This window comes from Colobus angolensis, unplaced genomic scaffold, assembly GCF_000951035.1.
Source record: "Colobus angolensis palliatus isolate OR3802 unplaced genomic scaffold, Cang.pa_1.0 Scaffold117, whole genome shotgun sequence".
Lineage (NCBI taxonomy): Eukaryota > Metazoa > Chordata > Mammalia > Primates > Cercopithecidae > Colobus > Colobus angolensis.
The window spans coordinates 5,091,645-5,116,589 of NW_012112808.1; the positions used below are offsets into that span (position 1 = coordinate 5,091,645).

At 43.4% G+C, this 24,945-nt stretch overlaps 1 protein-coding gene and 1 pseudogene across 1 annotated transcript in view; both read left to right on the forward strand.

Annotated features, from left to right (window-relative positions):
- Positions 1-1,111: 1,111 nt before the first annotated feature.
- LOC105527282 lies at positions 1,112-1,492 on the forward strand (annotated as a pseudogene).
- A 2,934-nt stretch (positions 1,493-4,426) lies between these two features.
- Positions 4,427-24,945, forward strand: part of SEC23B (Sec23 homolog B (S. cerevisiae)) — a 51,962-nt gene continuing 31,443 nt past the window's right edge. The window contains exons 1-11 of the mRNA XM_011963590.1: positions 4,427-4,903; positions 7,728-7,962; positions 9,117-9,174; positions 13,119-13,205; positions 15,056-15,292; positions 15,585-15,670; positions 16,449-16,593; positions 17,029-17,187; positions 18,144-18,259; positions 21,224-21,347; positions 23,213-23,293. Of these exons, the coding sequence (XP_011818980.1) occupies positions 7,742-7,962; positions 9,117-9,174; positions 13,119-13,205; positions 15,056-15,292; positions 15,585-15,670; positions 16,449-16,593; positions 17,029-17,187; positions 18,144-18,259; positions 21,224-21,347; positions 23,213-23,293 (1,314 nt within the window). The 5' untranslated portion in view covers positions 4,427-4,903; positions 7,728-7,741. The remainder of the gene's footprint in view (positions 4,904-7,727; positions 7,963-9,116; positions 9,175-13,118; positions 13,206-15,055; positions 15,293-15,584; positions 15,671-16,448; positions 16,594-17,028; positions 17,188-18,143; positions 18,260-21,223; positions 21,348-23,212; positions 23,294-24,945) is intronic.

Below are 24,945 nucleotides of genomic sequence, written 5' to 3' on the forward strand. Positions count from 1 at the left end.
TAATAATACTAATAAAATAAATAAATAAAAGAATTTAGAGTCAGGCTATAGATGATGATAATATGTCGGAAAAATTATGAAAGATTTTGAAATAGTCAAAAGAGGTTACTGGGTGAACTTTCCATGGAATACTGTGCATTTTTAAAAGACTCTCTGGGGGCTGGGCATGGTGGCTCTTGCCTGTAATCCCAGCACTTTGGGAGGCTGAGGCAGGCGGATCACGAGTTCAAGAGATCGAGACCATCCTGGCCAACATGATGAAACCCCGCCTCTACTAAAATTACAAAAATTAGCTGGGCATGGTGGCACGCCTATGGTCCCAGCTACTCGGGAGGCTGAGGCAGGAGAATTGCTTGAAGCTGGGATGTGGAGGTTGCAGTGAACTGAGATCGCACCACTGCACTCCAGCCTGGCGACAGAGCGAGACTCCGTCTCAAAAACAAAAAAACAAAACAACCCTGGGTCATTTGCTGTAGGGCCCATGTACCTCTGCCTTTGAGTATACTAGTTTACAACTCTGTAGAGATAGAAATTAACTTACAGAAGGTAGTAATGCAAATATTCCCTGCCCATAACAATGTAAACTATTCCTGTCCACAGCAATACAAATCATTATTTTGTGTGATAGAAAATATGTCACTATAAACCAAATTCGTCTTGGAACCGGTTTGAACACCCCTCCCGGTTGTAGGGATTAATTAAACTCAATGAATGAGTTAAGTAAGATCTTTGGAACATGTTCATTTTATATTTGCATGAAGGCCATAATTTTACCTTTTGAAACACTTTAACAGTTTTGAAGCTTTCACCAACATCCCAATGGATTCACCTGACAGAACCAGGTAAACCACATTACTGAAGAACACCCCATGGGGCTCAAAGTCCAAGCACACTTTTTCCTGGCTCCCAGAGTGAACACCAAGTAGCAATAGTACTACAGCATTGCTGACTTTCTCCCTAGGTTTCTTTCTCCTCCTTACTGATTTTGGGTTTTGTTTGTGATTTGCCCACAGCTGGTGGATTTTTCCCCATGAATGGCAACAACAGTTAGGAAATTGCGGGAAACCCCGTCGCTCCCTTTCCTCTGGCTGGCAGAGCGGAAGCCGCATGATGCCTGGACTTCGTCAGAGCTCTGGCAACCTTTCTCAAAAAGTCCGGGAAGCTGAAAGTCCCTGAATGGGTGGACACTGTCAAGATGGCCAAGCACAAACAGCTTGCTCCCTACGTTGAGAGCTGGTTCTACACAGGAGCTGGTTCCACAGCGTGGCACCCGTACCTCCGTGGTGGTGCTGGGGTTGGCTCCATGACCAGGATCTACTGGGGACGTCAGAGAAACCGCATCACGCCCAGCCACTTCAGCCGAGGCTTCAACAGCGTCCTCCGCCAGGTCCTCCAAGCCCTGGAGGGGCTGAAAATGGTGGAAAAGGACCAAGATGGGGACCACAAACTGACACCTCAGGGACAGAGAGATCTGGACAGAATTGCAGGATAGGTGGCAGCTGCCAACAAGAAGCATTAGAACAAACCATGCTGGGTTGATATATTGCCTCATTCGGGAAAAAAAAAAATAGGAACTAGGTTTTACATTCTGAACATCTGGTGATCTCTTTAAGTGAATTAATAGTTTTTAGAGATCTATTCTCTTTTGGATAAGAGATGACGAAAAATCTGGTTAGTCTGTTTGTTTGCCTTTTTGTCTATTTATGAGTTCAAATCAGTTAAGACTTACATGCCCACTGGGAAGGAGAACAGCTTTTTGTTATCTAGCCCACTGAATTTTTATGTTTCTGAATTTATTTTGACCTGTGGCCAAAGTTGTAGAACCAAAGCTATATGCTATGTGTCTATTTGTATTCATGGCTGTAATCAACAAAGGCCTTCCCCTCTTGTTGTGGGAGTAAAAAATACCTTGCTACCTTTGTAAAGTTTTAATAAGTTAGATTATTTCATGTCTTAAAGGAGCTCTGTTATAATTTGCTTATGGAAATAAACACATGTAAATCAACTATTCCTAAAATTCCAGAAAATAAGTAAATTAAACTTCTAATACTTTATGCATGCAAAATAACCATCCTCACAGGGTTAAGAAGATTACAAGTCAGGCTTTAGGCAGGTTAGTTAGGCACTGACCAGGGTGCATTGGTGCACTTCAATTCACTTCCCTGCAGCTGCTAACCAACCAAAAGACTTGCAGCACACTGATCACCTGCTCCTTGATTGCTCCTATCTATAGAATCTCTGACACTAGATCTTTGTACCCAGGAATTGCTTAAGGTGTTTTTCAGATCCTGAATTCCCACAGAACAGCTGATGCCAAACTGTTTAGGGATCCCCACCAGGAAGGGCACAGTGACTCACACCTGTAATCTCAGCACTTTGGGAGGCCAAGGTGGGAGGATCACCCGAAGTCAGGAGTTTGAGACTAGCCTGGGCAACAAAGTGAGACCTGGCATTACAAAAACAATTTTTTAAAATAAATAAAGACCTCCACCAAGGAACAATATTGGAATGAAGTTTCTTCATCTTCCTGTCCCATGACTTCACCTCTCACTTCCTGAACAATCAGAAATCCCCACACTTCAGCCCATTGACCCTCCAGACTTCTTAAAAATGCCATCTCTAATCTCTTGGGGAGGTAGATACAAGGATTCCTCTTGTCTCCTCATTTGGCTGCCACTTGATTATGGAACTCTTTATCTGCTGCAACTCCTATTCTTTCTGTTACTGCATAAAGGACAATCGAACCTGATGGTCCTATAACAATCCTTACAGAAATTGCTAGTACAGAAAGAATCCAGGTTCAAAGAATCAAGGCAAATCTTTGGCAAATAATATTATTTTAATTTTTGGTTAAAAAAAATCCCAGCTATGTCTTTTCTCAGTGTTAAGTATTACACAAGTGTACATTTTACTTGAGTTTGTTTCCTTACAGAAAGAATAATTAATCTGAACTTCCTAAATGTATAAAAGTTTACTATTGATAAGCTAATATTAACATTACATGTTTAAGATCCTGAAAAATGTAAATATGTTCAACAAAACTGAATCATTCTCCATTTAACAGTAATTGTTTCTGTGTGCCTTAAACTATTAATAATTTCTATGATCTGTAGATAACTTAAAACTTAGTATTAAATTGAGCTAATTAATGGATACTTCTTGGATGCCTAGATATGTTCTTGCATAATTTTATGTCTACATCGTTTTGCTTATTTTTATATCTCCAGAGACTACAACTCTGAGTCACAGTAATGAATGTCTTCATGTTTGCTACTTGGCAGTGTGTAAAAACGGTTGTGGTGGCTGTATAAAGTTGTGTTCTGTCCTGCCGTTTGCAGCAACATGGATGCAACATGGATGCCTGCAGCAACTTGGATGCAACATGGATACCTGGAGGCCATAATCCTAAAAGAATGCAGAAACAGAAAACCGTCAGGCCTCTGAGCCCAAGCCAAGCCATCGCATCCCCTGTGACTTGCACGTATAAGCCCAGATGGCCTGAAGTAACTGAAGAACCACAAAAGAAGTGCAAATGCCCTGCCCCACCTTAACTGATGACATTCCGCCACAAAAGAAGTGAAAATGGCCGGTCCTTGCCTTAAGTGATGACATTATCGTGTGAAATTCCTTTTCCTGGCTCATCCTGGTTCAAAAAGCTCCCCCACTGAGCACCTTGTGACCCCCACGCCTGCCTGCCAGAGAACAACCCCCCTTTGACTGTAATTTTCCTTTACCTACCCAAATCCTATAAAACGGCCCCACCCTTATCTCCCTTCGCTGACTCTCTTTTCGGACTCAGCCTGCCTGCACCCAGGTGAAATAAACAGCCATGTTGCTCACACAAAGCCTGTTTGGTGGTCTCTTCACACGGATGCGCATGACAAAAACCAAATATATGTTCTCAGTTGCAAGTGGGAGCTAAGTATTGGACACACATGGACACAAAGGTGACATTAATAGACGCTGCGGACTACTAGAGTGGGGAAGGAGGCAGAGAGGGGCTATGCTCAGTATCTGGGTGACCATTCGAATCCGAAACCCCATAGCCAGGTAACAAATATGCAGTGTACCCCCTGAACCTAAAAGTTGGTATTACTTTAACAAAGAAAGTTACGTTCTATGTAGTTATAAGCTTACTCTCTTAAAATGGTTGAATATTACATTTCTCAATTATTCATCTCCATGTAGAAGAATGACATGGACTGTGCACTACTGCCAGCCTCTGCTGAGAGCGCCAAGACGTTGCAGCCAGCGAGGGGAGGACAGTTTGTAACGTGAAGCACCACCACACTGCTGTACTTCAACTGGCCACAGAGACCGACACCCAAAACCAGCAAGTGCGTAAGCGCCGCCATACTCACCACCCGCCACGCCCCTCCGCCCCGCCTCTTCCGCCCGCTGACGCCTTCTTCCGGCAGCCTTAGTTTCTTCCAACCCGTGCAGCTCTCTTTTCCGCGAGCATACGTCATCGTTCTCGCTTTCCGGTAGCTAAGGCGATCAGCGGGACTTCCCACTGAGACGGGCGGATGTTATATTGTATCAGGGCGAACCTCTGAGGAGCTCTGGCTGCGCTTAGGCGACGGTGCGGCAGGCGCCGGGGTTTTCTGAAACAGAAACGTTTAGGGGTGTGGAAACGTGTTCCGAGGAACTGTGGTTTTGAAGTGCGATACACACCTGTCTTGCCCTGTTCCAAGATGGTGACAGGGCTTCTCTGAGTCTCTGTCTTCCGCCAGTCCGTCGGAGAAGCGCTCTTTGATTGGCCAGTGGACAGCGTCGTGGCATGACGCGCTGGGGCCCTGGCCAGTCGGTTGAGAGCTGAGCTGGACTTGGCGGTGGGAGCCCGGGCCTGGCTGTTGCAGCTGTGGGTAAGGACTGCTCTAGCTAGGTGAGCGATTCCGGCCAGGTGAGCGCGGGGCATAGGTGACTGAGGTCCGAGGGCACGGGTATGAGTTTCTCCCGGGGTCGAAGGTGGGCGGCTGATGGGATGAGGCCTTTTCTTGACAGTTTGGGGTAGCGGGGGGAATCGATGACCCAGGAGTCCCCTGAGGGTGTCATTCCGCCCCAGGCTGGCACCGATTTCTGGCTCCAGGTTCTCCGGAATTGCGGGGTGCGCACAGCTGGAAGGACCCAACCCCCGTTTTATAGTTGAGAAACTGAAGACTTAGACAAGTGAAACGACTTTTGCTTCATGACAGCTGGAACTGGAACCCAGGTCCTTGAACTCCTTGCAAGGATTAAACCTCACTTATTCTTGTATACACATGGTCACTGTGTCCTGAGAAGTTACCAGTTGGCGAGATAAGGGTGGTTCAGATTTTTTGGCGTATTCTCCTGTTATCTTTCCAGGCCTTTCATTCATTCACTAATTCATACTTTAAGTTATTTACCTCTTCAGATACCTTCCCCGTTGATACTTTGTTAAAAGCTGTGGACCCATCTCCCTAGAAGAAAGGCACATTCCCTCATGCGCATTACTTCAGAGGGAGGATTCGTTGACCTTCTGTAGTCCCCTTGGATTGTGTGTCCAGTGCTAAGAATCCAGACCCTGGAAGGTTGAGGGAAACAGGCAGTGGGAAAAGCAGGGAGCAGCAGGTCTTAGGCTGTACATACTTGGAAACCATTAGATGGAGCCAGTAGTTTCTTTTTTTCGCCGAGGCTGGAGTGCAGTGGCGCGATCTCGGATCTCGGCTCACCGCAACCTCTCTGCCTCCCAAGGTCAAGCAATCTTCCCTGCCGCAGCCTCCCGAGTAGCTGGGATTACAGGCGCCTGCCACCACGCCCAACTAATTTTTGTATTTTTAATAGAGACAGGGTTTTGCCGTGTTGGCCAGGCTGGTCTTGAATTCCTGACCTCGGGTGATCCACAGGCGTCGGTCTCCCAAAGTGCTGGGATTACAGGCATGAGCCACTGCGCCTGGCCTTTTGATAAAGAACGTTTTGAGAGAGAGACAGTTACTTAATGAAATCTGCTGACATACTTGCTGAGAGTTGTGATATTAGAACTTGCTTTCATTCCGACTTTAGTTATCCCTTTGCTTCCCATGAAGCTCCAGGGTGCTTCCTGTGCACACAGTGCTTCAGGTTCTTGCCGTTGCTAAAAATAGCAAATAGATTTCTTAGAGTTTCAGTTGGAGCAAACACTGGAATTCTTGTGTTCTGGGCTCCATGTAGTAGACTAATTCATTTGCTTTTCTAGCCATGCAATATTATTGCCTTGATCAAAATTATTTACAGTTTGGTACTTCCCAAAATAACAGAGATGGTTGTTATCCATATTGAAGGAAGTGGGTGCGAGAGGCCACTTTAATATGATAAACTCTTTATTTTGCCTTTTTACTGCTTTTCTTGAGGGGCTTGTTCCCTTGAACCCCAATAGCTGAGTTGTGTGTTACCCTAGATTTTAGGATATGAACAGGATGTATAAGCACTCAGTGAAGTTGGGATCATCTGGGTTTGAGAGTTCAGCCTGTAAGGCAGTTTTATTGACCACAGTCTTTTTTATTTTTATTTTTTTGAAACAGAGTCTGGCTCTGTCGCCCAGGCTGTGTGCAATGGCACCGTCTCGCCTCACTGCTACCTCCGCCTCCGGAGTTCAGACAATTCTCCTGCGTCAGCCTCCCAAGTAGCTGGGACTGCAGGCACGTGCTACCACACCTGGCTAATTTTTGTATTTTTAGTAGAGATGGGGTTTCACTGTGTTGGCCAGGCTGGTCTTGAACTCCTGACCTTGTGATCCACCCGTCTTGGCCTCCCAAAGTACTGTGATTATAGGCATGAGCTACGGCGCCTGGCCTTGACCACAGCCTTTCAAGCATGAACATAAGCAACCGTGGCGAGGAAAGAGTTCTGGTGAGACTCAGCATAATAGTAATTTTGGTAATACCAAGTAGAAATAATTTAGCTCAGAACTGGTTCCCATTATGAACCAAACTTGAAGATCAGTATCCAGCTCTTTTCTCCAAAATTAACCAAGTATGGAAGGCAACAAGCACTCCGCCCCGCTACCGAAAAAAAATCAGTTGGAATGTAAAATTTAATAGAGAGGGAAAGGAAGGAGATTAGAAAGGAAGATAGTTGGATGCTGAACAGGGTTCAAGACTCACCCTTGAGCGAGGGGCTAAAATTGGCTTCACTGATAGGACGTGTGATCTGTGAGGAGGTTTGAAGTCCTAGTATTTAACTACATGTAGTTTGGAGATGATCAGGTGATTGCAAACCTCCCACTGATGTATTTTTAAGGGCTTGAGAGTTGAGAAAGGAGCAGTGGTCAGCGATGACTGTGTGGTTAACCAACTTTTGGGTATCAGAGGGAAAAAAATACTGTCACTCTACAGCAACAGTTTCTTCCAGAGTATTTAAGAAACACTGTGTTAGATGGGCCAGGCACAGTGGCTCACGCCTGTAATCCCAGCACTTTGGAAGACTGAGGCGGGTGAATCACCTGAGGTCGGGAGTTTGAGACCAGCCTGGCCAACATGGTGAAACCCCACCTCTATTAAAAATACAAAAAATTAGCCGGCCGTGGTGGCACATGCCTGTAATCCCAGCTAATCGGGAGGCTGAGGCAGGAGAATTGGTTGAACCCAGGAGGTGGAGGCTGCAGTGAGCCGAGCTGGGATTAAAAAAAAAGAAGCACTGTAACACTGTGTTACGTGACCCATCTTCTTTTTTTGACATTTAGTTCAGAATTCCACATACAATTAAGGTTATTAACGTTTTATATTCAGTTCCCTTTTAGACTATGGCGACATACCTGGAGTTCATCCAGCAGAATGAAGAACGGGACGGTGTGCGTTTTAGTTGGAATGTGTGGCCTTCCAGCCGGCTGGAGGCTACAAGAATGGTTGTACCCCTGGCTTGTCTCCTTACTCCTTTGAAAGAACGTCCAGACCTACCTCCTGTACAATATGAACCTGTGCTTTGCAGCAGGCCAACTTGTAAAGCTGTTCTCAACCCACTTTGGTATGGATTCTTTTGAAACTGGTAAAAATGATAAATACAATATATTATGACTTTTATGTGATGCTCATAAAAGTCATTAAATTTGGGCAAGTCATCAAATTTGTGATGAGCAGTAGTGAAACTCTTAATGATTTTTGTGGTTAGTAGTAAGTGGTGAATATTTGTAGAAATCTCCCTGGCCTGATAATTCCAGATAAAATTGGAATCTTACAGGAATGAGGTAGAGGTAGAGGGAGAGGATTTGTAATTCACTTTTTTTTTTTTTTTTTGCTGATAATCAGTTTGCTTTTGGCTTAACTATGGACTTTATTGATTCCTCTTAATTTCCCAAAAGAATTCAAAAGCTTAGACTGTCTTGTCATGTTTCCCTGGTACAGTGATGCCATATGGCAGGGAGAAGTAGCAGGCAGAAGAAATTTTAGCTCTTAACAATTTGTTAAGTGTAATTTTTGTGTGTGTATGCCTGATATAGTGACCTATTTCTTTTAAATGTGGACATTATTTGAAATGATTTTTAAACAGGTAGAGAGTGTCATAACATTTTTATATGAGGGAACATTTTTTACTTCATTCCCATTGCTTTTATTTAATGTGCCCATATATGAGTGCTGCTGCTGTGATGTAAAATCGTAGCCACTGGTTATTAATTTTCTCCATGTAGAAAGTAGGAAAAGTAACTGAAGCGTTACCTTGAACCAGTTCGAGGAAATGAAATGTGCTTGCCCAACTTTTCTTCAAGTGGTCTAAGTCAGGTTAAAATCTAGAAACATTTTCCTGTGTGTGAAATATGCTCTTAATATTGGGAGTTAGTAGTTTCACATAGCTAGGCAATAAAGATGTTAGAAAAAATTCATGAAGAGTATGTTAAGATAAAAGGCAAAGGGGAAATAACCTATAATTTATATAAATCATGATGTTTAAAAAATTAGGAAATTGAGAAGAGATTCAGTATTTCTTCACTGTGGCTGTTTGATGGAAATTTTGGTGTACTTAGCCAGAATTCTAACCGCAGTGAACATTTTACGTACTTGTACTTACGCATACACATAGAAACACTTATTTGTGTGATTTACTGAACTTGAAATTTATAAATAAACGCTTTCTACCTTAAAAATAAAAGTGGTAGCTACTTATAATATTTATCTTTCTCACAGTCAGGTTGATTATCGAGCAAAACTTTGGGCCTGTAATTTCTGTTTTCAAAGAAATCAGGTATGTGAATTATTTAACAAAATGTGTTGTATGTTTTATTTTAGTTGTATTATGAAAAAAGTTGTTAGGTTGAATTTGTTTTTACACTGGCAGTGAGCAGTTTCTGCTGAACTCAGGGTGATAGCTTTTGGTAAGCACAATATTGAATTTGAGCATTTGTGGTTTATTCTGTTGAATGGTTTTCTTGAGTCCTTGTCATTTGCTTGGGACTGGGGGCAGGGCGTTCATTGAATTCCCTTTTACACATTTTCTGTTGGCAGTGAATCTGTGACCCTAAGAAAGCACCCGTTGTTCATATTTCTCTTGACTTCAGTATATTCTAATTGGATAGTGTACATTACTAAATTTTCATTTTCTGATCTTTCTAACTTTTAGGGTCCAGGTATCAGTGCTGAGCTTCTTTTGATTTAAAAATTTTTAAAGTACCAAACTAGAAGGAGCTCACAAGTCACAAGAGAGACTTCTCTATAAAAATAACTGTGCGGCCAGGCGCGGTGTCTCGTGCCTGTATTCCCAGCATTTTGGGAGGCTGAGGCAGGTGGATCACGAGGTCAAGAGATCAAGATCATCTTGGCCAACATGGTGAAACCCCATCTCTACTAAAAATACAAAAATTAGGCCAGGCGCGGTGGCTTACGCCTGTAATCCCAACACTTTGGGAGGCCGAGGCAGGTAGATCACGAGGTCAAAAGATCGAGACCATCCCGGCCAACATGGTGAAACCCCCTCTCTACTAAAAATACAAAAATTAGCCTGGCATGGTGGGCACCTATAGTCCAAGCTACTCAGGAGGCCGAGGCAGGAGAATCACTTGAACCTGGGAGGCAGAGGTTGCAGTGAGCCGAGATCCGCTGCACTCCAGCCTGGTGACAGAGCAAGACTCCGTCTCAAAAAAAAAAAAGAAAAGAAAATTAGCTGGGCATGGTGGCGCATCCCTGTAATCCCAGCTGCTTGGGAGGCTGAGGCAGGAGAATTGCTTGAACCTGGGAGGTGGAGGTTGCAGTCAGCCAAGATTGCGCCACTGCACTCCAGCCTGGCAACGGGGTGAGACTCTGTCTCAAAAAAAGAAAAAAAAAAGTAACCGCCTGTAGTGGAAGTGTTCTAAGACTGGATTGTGGTAATTATTGCACAACTGTACATTTCCTAAAAATTGTTGACTTGTGCACTTAAAATGAGTGAAATTTTATGTAAACTATACCTTAATAAAGTTGTTAGAAAAAAATTGTGTCTAGTGTAGTGTACACTGTTCTAACAGATCTTAAGCTCCTCACCTGCATTTGTTCATATATTTGATCATCATTACAATTACTCATTCTCAGATACAGCACATAAGTCTAGTGATGAAGAGAACAGTGTGCAATTGATGACTGACTATAGGTTCAGAAACTATAAGCAAATGTCATTCAAAATGTATCTTCATGAGAGATTCAGAAGTATATACAAATCTTGGCCGGGCGTGGTGGCTCACGCCTGTAATCCCAGCACTTTGGGAGGCCGAGGCGGGTGGATCATGAGGTCAGGAGATTGAGACCATCCTGGCTAACATGGTGAAACCCCATCTCTACTAAAAATACAAAAAATTAGCCAGGCATGCTGCCGGGCACCTGTAGTCGCAGCTACTCGGGAGGCTAAGGCAGAATGGCGTGACCCCAAGAGGCAGAACTTGCAGTGAGCTGAGATCGCACCACTGCACTCCGGCCTGCTGACAGAGTGAGACTCCGTCTCAAAAAAAGTAAAAAAAAAAGAAGTTATACAAATCTGAAAAGCATATCTGCTCCCTATTACATTCGGGATTAATGTCTCTGTTTAATATAATTTATTATAAAAATTCTAAGGCAGGGTAGCATAGTGGCTAAAGAGCCAGAGATTCAGGCCGGGCGCGGTGGCTCAAGCCTGTAATCCCAGCACTTTGGGAGGCCGAGACGGGTGGATCACGAGGTCAGGAGATCGAGACCATCCTGAGCTACACGGTGAAACCCCGTCTCTACTAAAAAATACAAAAACTAGCCGGGCGAGATGGCGGGCGCCTGTAGTCCCAGCTACTCGGGAGGCTGAGGCAGGAGAATGGCATAAACCCGGGAGGCGGAGCTTGCAGTGAGCCGAGATCGCGCCACTGCACTCCAGCCTGGGCGACAGAGCTAGACTCCGTCTCCAAAAAAAAAAAAAAAAAACCACTTATTTCCTGTGTAACTTTGGGCAGGTCACTTAACTGCCTGTGCCTTCACTTCCTTGTCTTTAAAATTAGGATGATAGTATAGTATACCTATAGTCACTTCATGAGATTATTGTGAGAATTAAACTGAGTTAGTGAGTATAAAGGACTTAGAACAGTGCTTGACACATGGTTAAGTGTCATATAAGTATTTGATATTATTATGCTTACCTGAGATCATCCCCTGCCAGTTTACAAGTATGATCTGCAAATCTATGTGTCCTAAGTGGAAATAATCTTTTGTAACCTTCCTAGCTGGACAGTGTGGGGGTTTTCTAGCTCTAAATGAATATAAAGCTGGAAGATGGAGGGATCAGGGTGATCTCGGTCTCCTTTGCTCCCTTCTGTGCAGCTGGCTGACTGGGTGGGTGAATAGGGCCTCTCCAGGTTGCTGGAAGGTGGCTGGTGTGTCTGTAGTCATCGATTGAGCTTTACCCTTCTGGGAGCTGCAGCCAGTGGGCAGTCATGGCCAGGATGGGGCTAGAGTCTTCTGCTGGCTCTGACTGAGATTCCTGCTGGGGCTCGCATGCCCAGTTGTACCCCTCTCTCCCAACCAGAGGCCCCTTAAAGCTGCCTGTCAACTCCTCAGCAGCACTTACATTTGGTCACTCTGAGGTCACTGGCTTGGCGTGATCATCTGCTCAACTTGGGGAGATGGACCTAAACTTGTGTTTTTAATGTAAAGCTAAAGACTATTTGGATTATAAACCAACCCACAAGCTGTGAATTTAAAACATTTGCAGAGAGTTTTAAAAACAAAAGAAAATGCCTGTGACATTATGTTGACGGGATAAAACAAGTTCCACATTGTATATATGGGATGTTCTCAACTGTGCTTAAGTCTGGAAGGAAGTATGCCAAGAGATTGACAGTAGCTGCCTCTAGGCGATAGGATTTTGGGAGGTTTCCTCCCTTGTTTGCTTCTATTTTCCTGGACTTGCCAATTTTTCTACATTGCATATGTATTACTTTATTGATAATAGCCAAAATAATAAACCTAAATAAAGTCTTTGGCTTTATTTAGACTGTTGACTATTGATGAAATAGGTGAAATCTCAATCTTTAATTTGCAGGGCAGAACTTAAGAAATGGTTTTCATTTGTTTGTTTTTGACTAGGCATGGTGGCTCATGCCTGTAATCCCAGCCCTTTGGGAGGCTGAGGCGAGAAAATCACTTGAAGCCAGGAGTTCAAGACCAGCTTGGGCAACATAAAGTGTGTTTTTAAACATTTGGAAGTTATAACAATGACTTAAAACTGCTCTAAAAAATATTTTTTAAAGAAGATAGAAAGTGACATAAATATAAGGCAGAGTTAGAAGTTTTAAATGCTGATTTTTATATTTTTGTAACATGTCCTGTATTTTGTGCTTTCAGAATAAATATGTGGTCATTACCGTTTTTTTCTTCTTTTTTGAGACAGGGTCTCGCTCTCTTTCCTAGGCTGGAGTGCAGTAGTGCAATCATGACTCACTGCAGCCTAAACCTCCTGGGCCCAAATGATCTTCCCACCTCAGCCTTCCAAGTAGCTTGGACTACAGGCGCGAGCCACCATGCCTAACTAATTATTTTATTTCTTGTATAGTGACAGGGTCTCACAGTGTTGCCCAAGCTAGTCTCAAGCTCCTGGGCTCAAGTGTTCCCCTTGTCTTGGCATCATCATTTTTACACGTGGAAAATAAAAAGTGTAATATAGATATGCCAGCCCTAATAAAATTGTTTCCTTCTTTTCAGTTTCCTCCAGCTTATGGAGGCATATCTGAGGTGAATCAGCCTGCTGAATTGATGCCCCAATTTTCTACAATTGAGTACATGATACAGGTAATTTCTTTGTTGTGCATTTAAGGAGCAATGTTAAATATTGAATTTCTCTTGAAATCCTTTGTCTACCATGTCTCTTACCTGGCCAAGGACTTAAAGCTGTGAGGACAGCAGGATCCTAACCCTTAGGTTTGATGTGTGTGCATTTACTGGCATTGTTTTCAAGTCCTAATATTATAGAAGGCTACTAAAAAGGTAGAACTGACTAAATTCCAAAGCCGTCCTCTGTAGCCTTCTCCATCTCAGTTGATGGGTACCCCATGATCTAGTTGTTTAGCTTCAAAACCTTAGACTTATCCTTGACCTCTCTCTTTCATGTTCCATATCTAATTCACTGGAAAATCCCATTGGCTCTGTATTAGAAATTTATCCAGAATCCACCCACTTCCCCCTCCCTACTACCAACTGCCCTGGGCCAGCCACAGCTTCTTACTTGAATCTCCTAATTGTTCTCCCTAATGTTACCATTGCCTATTTATACATTATTCTTCACCCAGCAGCCAGAGTAACTCTTTGAAAACAAATCATGTTACTTCTCTGTTCAGAAAACCTCAGTGGTGAAAATGGCTTTCCTTTACCCAGGGTAAAAGACAGTTTAGTTTTCAAAGCCCTGCGTGTTACCACTCCAACCCCAGTATCTGCTAGTGTCCTCGTTCAGCCCAGTGGGCCTCCTTGACTCTCCTCAAATGTGCTAACACTCCTGCTTGAGGACCTCTGCTCTAGCTTTTCCCTGAGGCTGGAGCTCTCCCCTGTATCTGTAGTGTTCCTTCCCTCTCCTCCCTCAGGCTTTGCTCAAACTTTTTTTCTTTTTTTTTCTTTTTTCTTTTTTTTTTTTTTAAGACAGTCTCGTGCAGTAGCCCAGGCTGGAGTGCAGTGGCATGATCTCAGCTCACTGCAACCTCCGCCTCCTGGGTTCAAGCAATTCTCCTGCCTCAGCCTCCCAAGTTGCTGGGATTACAAGGTGAGCCCCACTATGCCTGGCTAATTTTTGTATTTTTAGTAGAGGCGAGGTTCCACCATGTTGGTCAGGCTAGTCTTAAACTCCTGACCTCGTGATCTACCCACCTTGGCCTCCCAAAGTGCTGGGATTACAGGCATGAGCCACTGCACCTGGCCCTCTTTTTCTTTTTTTTATAATGGGGTCTTGCTCTGTTGCCCAGGCTGGTATGTAGTGGTGCAACCATAGTTTACTGCAGCCTCAAATTCCTGGGCTCAAGGGATCCTCCTGCCTCTGCCTCGCGAGTAGCTGGGACCACAGGCATGTGCCATCATGCACAACTAACTTTTAAATTTTTATACTTTTTTTTGTTGTTATAGACAGGGTCTCGCCATGTCGCCAGGCTGGTCTTGAACTCCTGGGCTTAAGCAATCCTCCCATCTTAGCCTCCCAAAGTGCTGGGATTACAGGCATGAACCCGGCTCACATGCTACTTTCTAAATGAGTCAGCCCTGACTTCTGTGTTTAACAGTTGACTCTGCCCTCTGCCTGTCCTCCTGGTGTTTGCAGTCTCCCTTAACCTCTCCATTCCAGAAAGCTTGCTCCTTGAGGCAAGTAGAACTCTTTGTTCTTTCTGTTCACTGTGTGTCCCAGAACCTGGAACAATGTCTGGCGTGTAGGAAGTATGAAAAAATGTTGAGTAAGTTGTTGGATACAAATAGTTTTTATGTTTAATTTGATTTAATAGAATCTGAGTCATTTAATGAGTTAATTAGAGCTTTGTGTAGATGTCCTTATCTCCTAAAACTAAATATAGATGAAGATTTACGATTTTCATACCTAATTTGCCTTAAAAAGTGCTGGTTAAGTCTATTTGTATATTGATCATTATGCTGTTTTTCTTTGCCCAAAGCGAGGTGCTCAGTCCCCTCTGATCTTTCTCTATGTGGTTGACACATGCCTGGAGGAAGATGACCTTCAAGCACTCAAAGAGTCCCTGCAGATGTCCCTGAGTCTTCTTCCTCCAGATGCTCTGGTGGGTCTGATCACATTTGGAAGGATGGTGCAGGTTCATGAACTAAGCTGTGAAGGAATCTCCAAAAGTTATGTCTTCCGAGGGACCAAGGATTTAACTGCAAAGCAAATACAGGTTTGTACCTTACTTTTACAGGAGCAGGAACAAGGACTTTTTTCTTTCCTTTTCTTTTAAAGAGACTAGGGTCTCTTTAAAAGAGCCTGTAGCCCAGGCTGGAGTTCAGTGGTGTGATCATGGCTCACTGTAGCCTTGAATTCCTGGGCTCAAGCCATTGGCCCACCTCAGCCTCCTGAGTAGGTGGGACTAGAGGCACGTGCCACCACACTCAATTGAGGACGTTTCTTAAAAATTAGTCATTCACTTTTAGTGTCATTGGAAATGAATCTTTTTGACCTTTTTTTTTAAGGATATGTTGGGCCTGACCAAGCCAGCCATGCCCATGCAGCAAGCACGACCTGTGCAACCACAGGAGCACCCTTGTGCTTCAACCAGGTGAGATCCCAACATGAAGTGTTACATGTACTGTGATGGACAGGCAGATGTTCCATGGAATTAAGGAAAGAAAAATATTAGAACTTTTATTTTCTTATTATTAGAGAAAAAGATAAATGATTAAGCCTAATCAGTATTCAGTGTTTTGTCAAAAAGGTTTTGAGACCACTGTGTTCAATTGCTGTGCTTAGACATTCCACATCTGATGTCCTTTTTGATGCTTAAGTAAAACTGGAAAAACTGAAAAGACTTCTTTCATGCGTCCTCAAACATACTTAAGACCAGGTATTCACTTCACTCAGCCCATTGGGTGCCTGGGGCTGCCCTAGACTGGGCTAACAAGCTCGATAAAATGCATTGCCCGACATGCTGAAGACAACCTCTTACTCTCAAGGCTTAAGAGAAGCACAGATTAGAATGATGAGGAATGATGACGATGGTCCAGGGAAATGGACCTCACATAGACTGAACTTGTGTTAGGCACGTCCTTAGGATTTCTTTGCTGCCTAAAAATTAATTAAACTGAATTGCTCCTTTTCAAGACAATTTTTTTTCCATGCAACATAATTAAATTGCTAAGTATTGGGCTTTATATCCCTCAATAAAACTGCTTTAAATTGTTTTGTGTTAGTAGAGAGATAGCTCTGAAGAAAAAAATTACCAGTCATTTACTACTCCGAATAATTATCTTGGAGAGCAATAATTGTGTGGCATCTAGTGTTGAAGACCATAGTACTTTATTCAATCTGGGTTGATGTGTCTGTTCAAAATCTTGCAGATTTCTGCAGCCTGTTCACAAGATTGATATGAACCTCACTGATCTTCTTGGGGAGCTACAGAGGGACCCATGGCCAGTAACTCAGGGGAAGAGACCTTTGCGATCCACTGGCGTTGCTTTGTCCATTGCTGTTGGCTTGCTGGAGGTAATTTGGAATTTACCAGGACCTCTCAAATCATACAAACTTGCTCTCAGAAAATATATTTGTTGGCTTTGTTTGAAAATCACTTGTGATCTAAGTCAGCCGTGTGTTAATGTATCAGAAAGCATTTCAGGCATCATTATCATTCACGTTGAGGGAGCCCCTTAACATTTTGAAAATGCCAAAAGTTTTCATGAAAAACTGAGAATTAGAGCAATGGGGAGCACTCACAGGGAATTAATAAAAGTGTGCAAACCCATCAGGTTGGAAGAAGGTAAGTGCTGCTTTTCTGCATTATCATCTGTATCATTCTGCAGTATCACCACTTTTTAGAACAGCTGGAGAGAATGCATCTTCAGAGTATTTCTAGTGGGAAACTGAAACCATACTCAGAGGTGGGGCTGTATACTTCTAACATGCTGCCATTCGCTATTTTAGGGCACTTTTCCAAACACTGGAGCGAGGATCATGCTGTTTACTGGAGGTCCCCCTACCCAAGGGCCTGGCATGGTGGTTGGAGATGAATTAAAGATTCCTATTCGTTCTTGGCATGATATTGAGAAAGATAATGCACGATTCATGAAAAAGGCAACCAAGGTAGGTGCTCTTGGGTACGGGTTCTGAAAGCCCATTGTCAGGTTTGGGCTGCTCTGGAGTGACAACTACTTTGCTGTCATGTGTCATGGTCAGCAAGACGCTGTTTCAGAGACAGTTTTCTGATCCTAGCTGCTATTAAATTATGGCTCCTACTTTTAGACCTTAATTAGAGTGAGTAGTCTTAAAACTACTCAAAGGGTTTTGAGATTGGAAACTATATTTTTATTTTATTCAGATATTTTTGAAAATGATTTCCAGGCTGGGCCTGGTGGCTCACAGCTGTAATCCCAGCACTTTGGAAGGGGAGTGGATCACTTCAGGTCAGGAGTTCAAGACCAGCCTAACCAACATGGTGAAACCCTGTCTCTACTAAAAATACAAACATTAAACCAGGCGTGGTGGCTCATGCCTGTAGTCCCAGCACTTTGGGATGCCAAGGCGGGTGGAGCACTTGAGGTCAGGAGTTTGAGACCAGTCTTTGCAACATGGCGAAACCCCCGTCTGTACTAAAAATACAAAAATTAGCTGAGTGTGGTGGCATGTGCCTGTAATTTCAGCTACTCAGGAGGCTGAGGCACGAGAATCCATTGAACCTGGGAGGCAGAGGTTGCAAAGAGCTGAGATCGCACCACTGCACTCCAGCCTGGGTAATGGAGTGAGACTCTGTCTCAAAAAATAAATAAAAAAAAATAAAATTATGAAAATTTGCTGGGGATGGTGGCGCATGCTCTTAATCCCAGCTACTTGGGAGGCTGAGGCAGGAGGATCACTTGAACCCATGAGGTGGAGATCTCACCACTGCACTCCAGCCTGGGCAACAGAGAGAGACTCTGTCACAAAAAGAGAAAAGAAAATGATTTACATATTTTTATAATTGATTACCTCCTTTGGTGTATTCAGGTATACCTTGGGAATAATGTCACTGTTTCCTAACGATAGCTTTCCTCTCTTCACAGCACTATGAGATGCTTGCTAATCGAACAGCTGCAAATGGTCACTGCATTGATATTTATGCTTGTGCCCTTGATCAAACTGGACTTTTGGAGATGAAATGTTGTGCAAATCTTACTGGGTATGTTGACAGCAAAAACCTGGGCAGAGTAAGAGTGTTATTTTAAGGAAAGAGAAATTAGTGATGGAGCCATAGGAATGGGCATGGCCAACTTAGAGAAGCTTTCAGGTAGCTCTGGGCTGTGGTTTCAGTGACTGGGGAGGGCTCCTTGGAGAAGGAAGCAGTGATTAGTAGGAGGGCTTAAGGATTCACTACAAACAAGTCATTTCAGAGTAACTTCATTTCTTCCTTAGAGTTGTTAACACTTTTACAGAGACCAGGCCAGGAAAGCAAGCAGTATGGACTATCTGGCCCTCAGCAGGACACTTTCTTTTGAGAAGTGGGGCAAACAGGGTCTGAATGCTGAAGCAACTAGGAGAAACTTGACCTGGCTAAGTGGCCATACTTTGTGGCTAATTCCAAGTGCACTCAACCTAGAGGCTGTACTGACGCAGAGCCTAATTCAGTATTATATTCACAGGCCAGAGTGTGGAGCAGTAGTTCTCAACATGTGGTGGTGTCCAGACCTGCAGCCTCAGAGGCTCCTGGGAACTGATTGGAATTGTATATTTTTAGGCCATACCCGGACCTCCTGAATCGGAAACCCCAGGAATACAGCTCTCTAGGAGATTCTGGGGCACATGAAAGTGTAGGAACCACTGATGAGCACTGGTCTGAAGCTGGCTACTTATTGTTATCTTCAGGGAAGCTTTAAAAACTACTCTTTCTTTAGGTCTTGTCCTCAGAGATTCTGGTTTAGTTAGCATGAGGTGTAGCCTGGGCATCAGCATTTTGAAGTTTCTCCCATGATTCTAACATAGAGCCGAGTTTGAGAACCATGCAGCATCTTGAGCCTCACTCTAGACCTGAATCAGAACCTGCATTTGAACAATATCCCAGGTGATTTGCATGCACAGAAGTTTGAGAAGCATCATAGAGCTGTGTAATGGGCCTGAGATTCTGCATTTCTAACAAGCTCCCAGGTGATGCTGCTGGTCCCCAGTGAAGGGAATAGAAGGGAATAGAAGGTAGAACCAGAATCAACTGGAGTTGTCCTAGAGCGCAGCAGATGAGTTAGGTGATAGAATTAGGGTCCCAAATGATACTGAGATAGCTATCTTAGTAATCCACATTTAATAGTATGAACTCCTACCAGGGCCTTCCAGGAGTTCTGACTCAGAATGTCCATAGAAAAGCTTTAGTGTATTTGTGAACATCCTTAGATTGTGTACTAGAGTTTGTGTGAACTTTTTCTGTGAAGAATTACTATCTGGTGCACACATGTGTTAGTACAGCTCAAGGTGAGTCAACAGTGTGGGATGACTTCCAGCAAAGGCCAGGTGATCCTAGGCTGCCCTATAGGAGGAGATTATCTTCAGGGAAGACCATATTCTTGGTTTCTTTGGTGCTAGTCACACCTTATCCAAATATATTGTTTTCTTTTCTGAGCATTGCAATTTCAAGGGGTGATAGGAGATGAACTGGAGATGTTCAAAGAAGAGCAGTGGTGGAGAGGCATGGAAACTGTCATGTGAGGAATGATTGAAGGAGCTGGAAAAGATTAAGCTGAAGACACGTGGGGTGTGAGAACTGTCTTCAACAGTTGAGGGACTTTCCTGTGAAGGAATTTGATTTGTTCTGTATGTGACCAAAGGGTGGAACTAGAACCAAACCAGTGGGTGGAAGCTGCTGGCAAATGAAATTTCACTCAATATCAAGAAGGGCCTTTCTTAATAGAGCTGTTCAAAGACAGAATGGACAGCTCAGGGAGGAAGCTCCCGATGCTGGAGGAGTTCAAGCCTAGTCTGGATGTAACCTGGCAGGTATTTTGTAGAGGGGTTGGTTGAGAGTTAGTATTAGAATTGTGTGAATGTCACAGAAAACCCAAAATAAGTTTATTTCTCTGGAGGTGGGCAGCCCAGGGCTAGTATGTTGCTTTCATCGTCATTAGGGACTGAGGCTCCTACTCAACTGCTTTGCCGCATTCGTATGCCATTGGTGGCTCAAGACAGTTGCTGGAGCTCTAGCCATTTACAGCAGCAGGAAGGAGGAAAGGTCAGAGAAGGATTGCTCTTCCTGGAGGAACACACTCCACACGTAAAGGACACAGTAACAGGCAGAACTCACATGCCAACAGAGGCACATGACCACAGGCAAGGCAGGCTGGAAAATGTCATTGTTCCAGGAAACTAAGGAAGAGGTAGATATTTGGTGCCAAATAGCTGACTCCTCACTAGACGGTTCAGACGTTCTGAGATGGCCGGGCCAGATGATCTTTCTTGTGTTCTTCCAGATTCTGAGATCTTGTTTTATGAATGACGTTTGGAGGCATAACTTGCATCAAGCTGTGCTTCTCTGTCCAGATGCATGAAATGCTGACATTTTGCACAATGTTTTCCTCTAACTTCAGTAAGGGATTAGTGTTAATACTCATGAGTTGGAAAAAATAATTCTTGCAAGTCAAGAATTCGGTGTTTTGAGGCAGTAAATTAACCTGAAAAGGATTTCCCACAGGCCTGGGTATTTTCCCATACCAAAAAACTGTGAGAGGAATTAGACTTGTTCTTACTCTGTTTAATGCTTTAGAAGTAGTTTCTTTCCTAAGTATGAATTGAACATGCTGTTTTTATTTTTTAAATTTATTTTATTTTATTATTTATTTACTTATTTATTATTATTATTATTTTTTTTTTTGAGAAGCAGTCTTGCTCTGTCACCCAGGCTGGAGTGCAGTGGTGCAATCTTGGCTCACTGCAACCGCTGCCTCCTGGGTTCAAGTGATTCTCCTGCCTCAGCCTCCCAAAGTGCTGGGATTACAGGCGTGAGCCACTGTGCCCGGCCTGTTTTTTATATTTAAATTAATCAGTAGCACCTTTGGGGACCTGGTTTCTTTTTTTCTTTAAATTATTTTTGTAAATACTGAGGGAGCATCTGAATGGCTTTCAATCTTCCTAATATTCACTTGATTTTTTTCTTCTTACCTAGAGGCTACATGGTAATGGGAGATTCTTTCAACACTTCTCTCTTCAAGCAGACATTCCAAAGAATCTTTACTAAAGATTTTAATGGAGATTTCCGAATGGCATTTGGTGCTACTTTGGACATAAAGGTACAGTAGACTTTTTTTTTTTTTTTAATGTAGACTCACTGTACTGCCCAGGCTGGTCTCAAACTCCTGGCTTCAGGCAATTTTCCTGCCTCAGTGTCCCAAAGTGCTGGGATTACAGGCATGAGCCACTGTACCTGGCCATACTTTTAAAACTTCAATGGAATTATAGTGTTCTTACATTTTCAGTCAATATCCAGACTTCTGGCAACCCCCACCTGCTGGACACAGGTGTGTAAAAGCCGATTAAGAGGATCTCAACCAAATGGCTGTTACAAAGCATGTTATTCACTTTATCACTTTTCTTCTTGAGTATGACCTATATATTTATTTATGTTCTAAGTAACGAGCTGCCTGGTTCCCCTGCAGGCTCTGCTCCACCCTGCTTCAAGGCAGTAGGAGATAGAAGAGGAAGTAGGGTGGGTGTTATGAGCAGCACTGTGGCATGAGGACAGGGCAGCCACACAGTGGTCTGCATTCACCCAGCCATCAGCATGGCTCACTGCATTGCACAGAGCCGTGGTTATGTTTAATGCCTTCCTGAAGAATAGCCAGAGTGCCCTAAAATAGACAGCATTGGGCCGGGCACAGTGGCTCATGCCTGTAATCACAGCACTTTGGGAGGCTGAGGCGGGCGGATCACCTGAGGTTGGGAGTTCGAGACCAGTCTGACCAACAGGGAGAAACCCTGTCTCTACTAAAAATACAAAACTAGTCGGCGTGGTGGTGCGTGCCTGTAGTCCCAGCTACTTGGGAGGCTGAGGCAGGAGAATTGCTCTTATGCAGGAGGCAGAGATTACGTTGAGCCAAGATCGTGCCATTGCACTCCAACCTGGACAACAAGAGTGAAACTTTGTCTCAGAAACAAAAAAAAGACAGCATAGCGAGATTTTTTTTTTTCCCCATGTAGGGACTCCTGGTCCTGATACAGCTGATTCTAAGTCATTGAGAAAACATTAAAAGAGGGTGTTAGGCCTCATGTCGGTGGCTCATGTCTGTAATTCCAGCACTTTGGGAGGCCAAGGTGGGGTGACTGCATGAGCTCTGGAATTACAGACCAGCCTGGGCAACATAGAAAGACCCTGTCTCTCTACAAATGATTGAAAAAAAAAAATTAACCACATGCGGTGGTGCACACCTGTGGTTCCAGCTACTCAGGAGGCTGAGGCAGGAAAATCACGTATGCCCAGGAGTTTGAGGCTGCAGTGAGCTATGATCATGCCACTGCACTGAGCCTGGGCAGCAGAGTCTCAGGTTGGCGGGCAGGTAGGGGGCCGTCATTAGAAGATATAATTGGAATTATTACTTGGAGAATTAGAGATAATTATTAAATCATCTAGGTTAAACTTTAAACCATAATCTTAAATGTTTGAGGGTTTTGTTTTAAAGATGGACTTTTGAAATGAATTCACATTTTAAAAATCTAAGTATGTTGGCCTTGTCATTATATTGGAGTTCATGAATTAAGTATTTTTAAAGCAACACAAAATAGTATGTTCTTTGATTAGGAATACGCAAATAATTATGGATATACATGAATGTGAATATATTCATACAAGGGATTGGAAAAGAATGTAGTATTGTTAGAATTGTTATCTGCATGTACAGTACTTTCAAAGTTTAAGAAGTAAGTTGTGAGAGTTGAAAATGCTCATGTTTCACATGTTTCTAAGGGCGGATTTTATTAAAGTTCTAATCTCAGTGGCTGAGGAGAAATTTGTAGGTCTAAGTAGTTATGATCCATGTGGGGTTTTCTCTTGGCAGAATAGTGGTGTTATATTTTTCCTCTAAGCTTTCATTGTGGCCATGATGAGAGCAGGGTGGATTGAAGTGATCTTTAACTTTACACTATCATGTATTTGTTACAGACCTCTCGGGAACTGAAGATTGCAGGAGCCATTGGTCCATGCGTATCTCTGAATGTGAAAGGACCGTGTGTGTCAGAAAATGTAAGGAAAACAACTCCATCACCCTGACCTCCTGCCCTGGACTTAACGCATCACAAGTGTCCGAGCATGGTGACCTCACGTGTCACCTGTCGGATGTGTCTGCAGTGACAGAAGGGCTAACCCTCACTGATGCCTTTACTCGGAGAGCTGGTGTTATTCCATCTGTTCGTCTAAAGGGTTAGAGAGAAGGAAACCGAGGCTCAGAAACATTCAGTATCTTGCTCAGGGTCAGAACTGACATGCAGGAGCTAGAGCCCAAGTGTCCGTGACTCCACTGCCCGTGGTCATTGTGCCGAAGCCATGCCATGCTGTTCCACACAAGGCAAACATTCAGCACAGTCCTTCCAGAGTAAGCCTATTACTCATTGCCCTTAGAGGTGATACCTTTGTCTCACTCAGCTAATAACAAGCCTTTTACAACAGAGACCACCATGAGTTGGTGTGGAAGTGGGTGACACTGCTGTGTGTGCAGACATCTGTTTTCTCTTGTAATAGATTTTGAGAACAGTTCAGTTATCTTTTGGGATGAGCGACTTTGCTTATTGTCCACGTCCTCTGATTATACTTTACTTGCTAGGAAGCAAACCATTTGGTTTGGCAAGGCCTCTCTAGGGTGGTCCTGGGCTGGGGTTACACAGTCATGTTCTTCCCTCACTGTCATCGTCAGTGGGAGGGTAGACCATAGAACCAGATGTGGATCCAGGGTGCGGGTTTACACCCCACACCTGGCCCAAGCAAAGGTCTTATTTGCTGTGTGATTCAGTATCCATATGTGGCAAATGGGGATAATAACTGCCTACTCTCCAGCATTGTTAGGAAGTTTAAATGAGTTGGTTCAGATGAAGCAGTTCGTGCCTGGCACACTGGAAGTGTGGGTCTTCTTTCATGTTGTCAGCAACAGACGTTCCTGAGTGACCACATACATTCAACTTTTGTTGAGCTTGGCAGAGGCAAGGCGATTTAAGAGCATATTCCTGTAGTCTTCTGAGTGAGGCAGATTGCTGCCCTAAAGCCCATCTGATGAGTCATTCGTTACTCTCAGAGTACTAAGGGGCTTGTACCCCTATTTACTGGCAAGGCTTTGGAAGACTGCCTTGTTATAAAATATTTTTCATGGACTTAAAATCTGCCTGCTGAAGGCTTCCTGAAATAGTTTAAGAAGGCATTTTTATGAATTAGTACAAGCTAATTAATTTTTCTAGTAGAATTCAGCCGTGAAAGTTTTGTTTGGGGAATGAGGATGCAGAGAATAGGAAAATACAATTTTCAGACATACTGAGAAGTTTGAAGAAGAGTATGATGAATTTCTGTATACCTACCATTTAGTCATTGATTGTTAACATTTTGCCATAATTGCTCTATTGTCTTGTTTGCCACATTTGCTTTATCTGATTATCATTTATTTGCCACATTTGACTTATCAACTTTTTTTTTGCTGACCTTTGAAAATAATTTGCAGATATCATGACAGTCCTTAAGCACTTTAGTATGCATCTTCTAAAAACAAGGATGTTCTCCTACCATGATGTCATTATCAAACTTAAGAAAATAATAATTTCTGGCCGGGCGCAGTGGCTCAAGCCTGTAATCCCAGCACTTTGGGAGGCCAAGACGGGCGGATCACGAGGTCAGGAGATCGAGACCATCCTGGC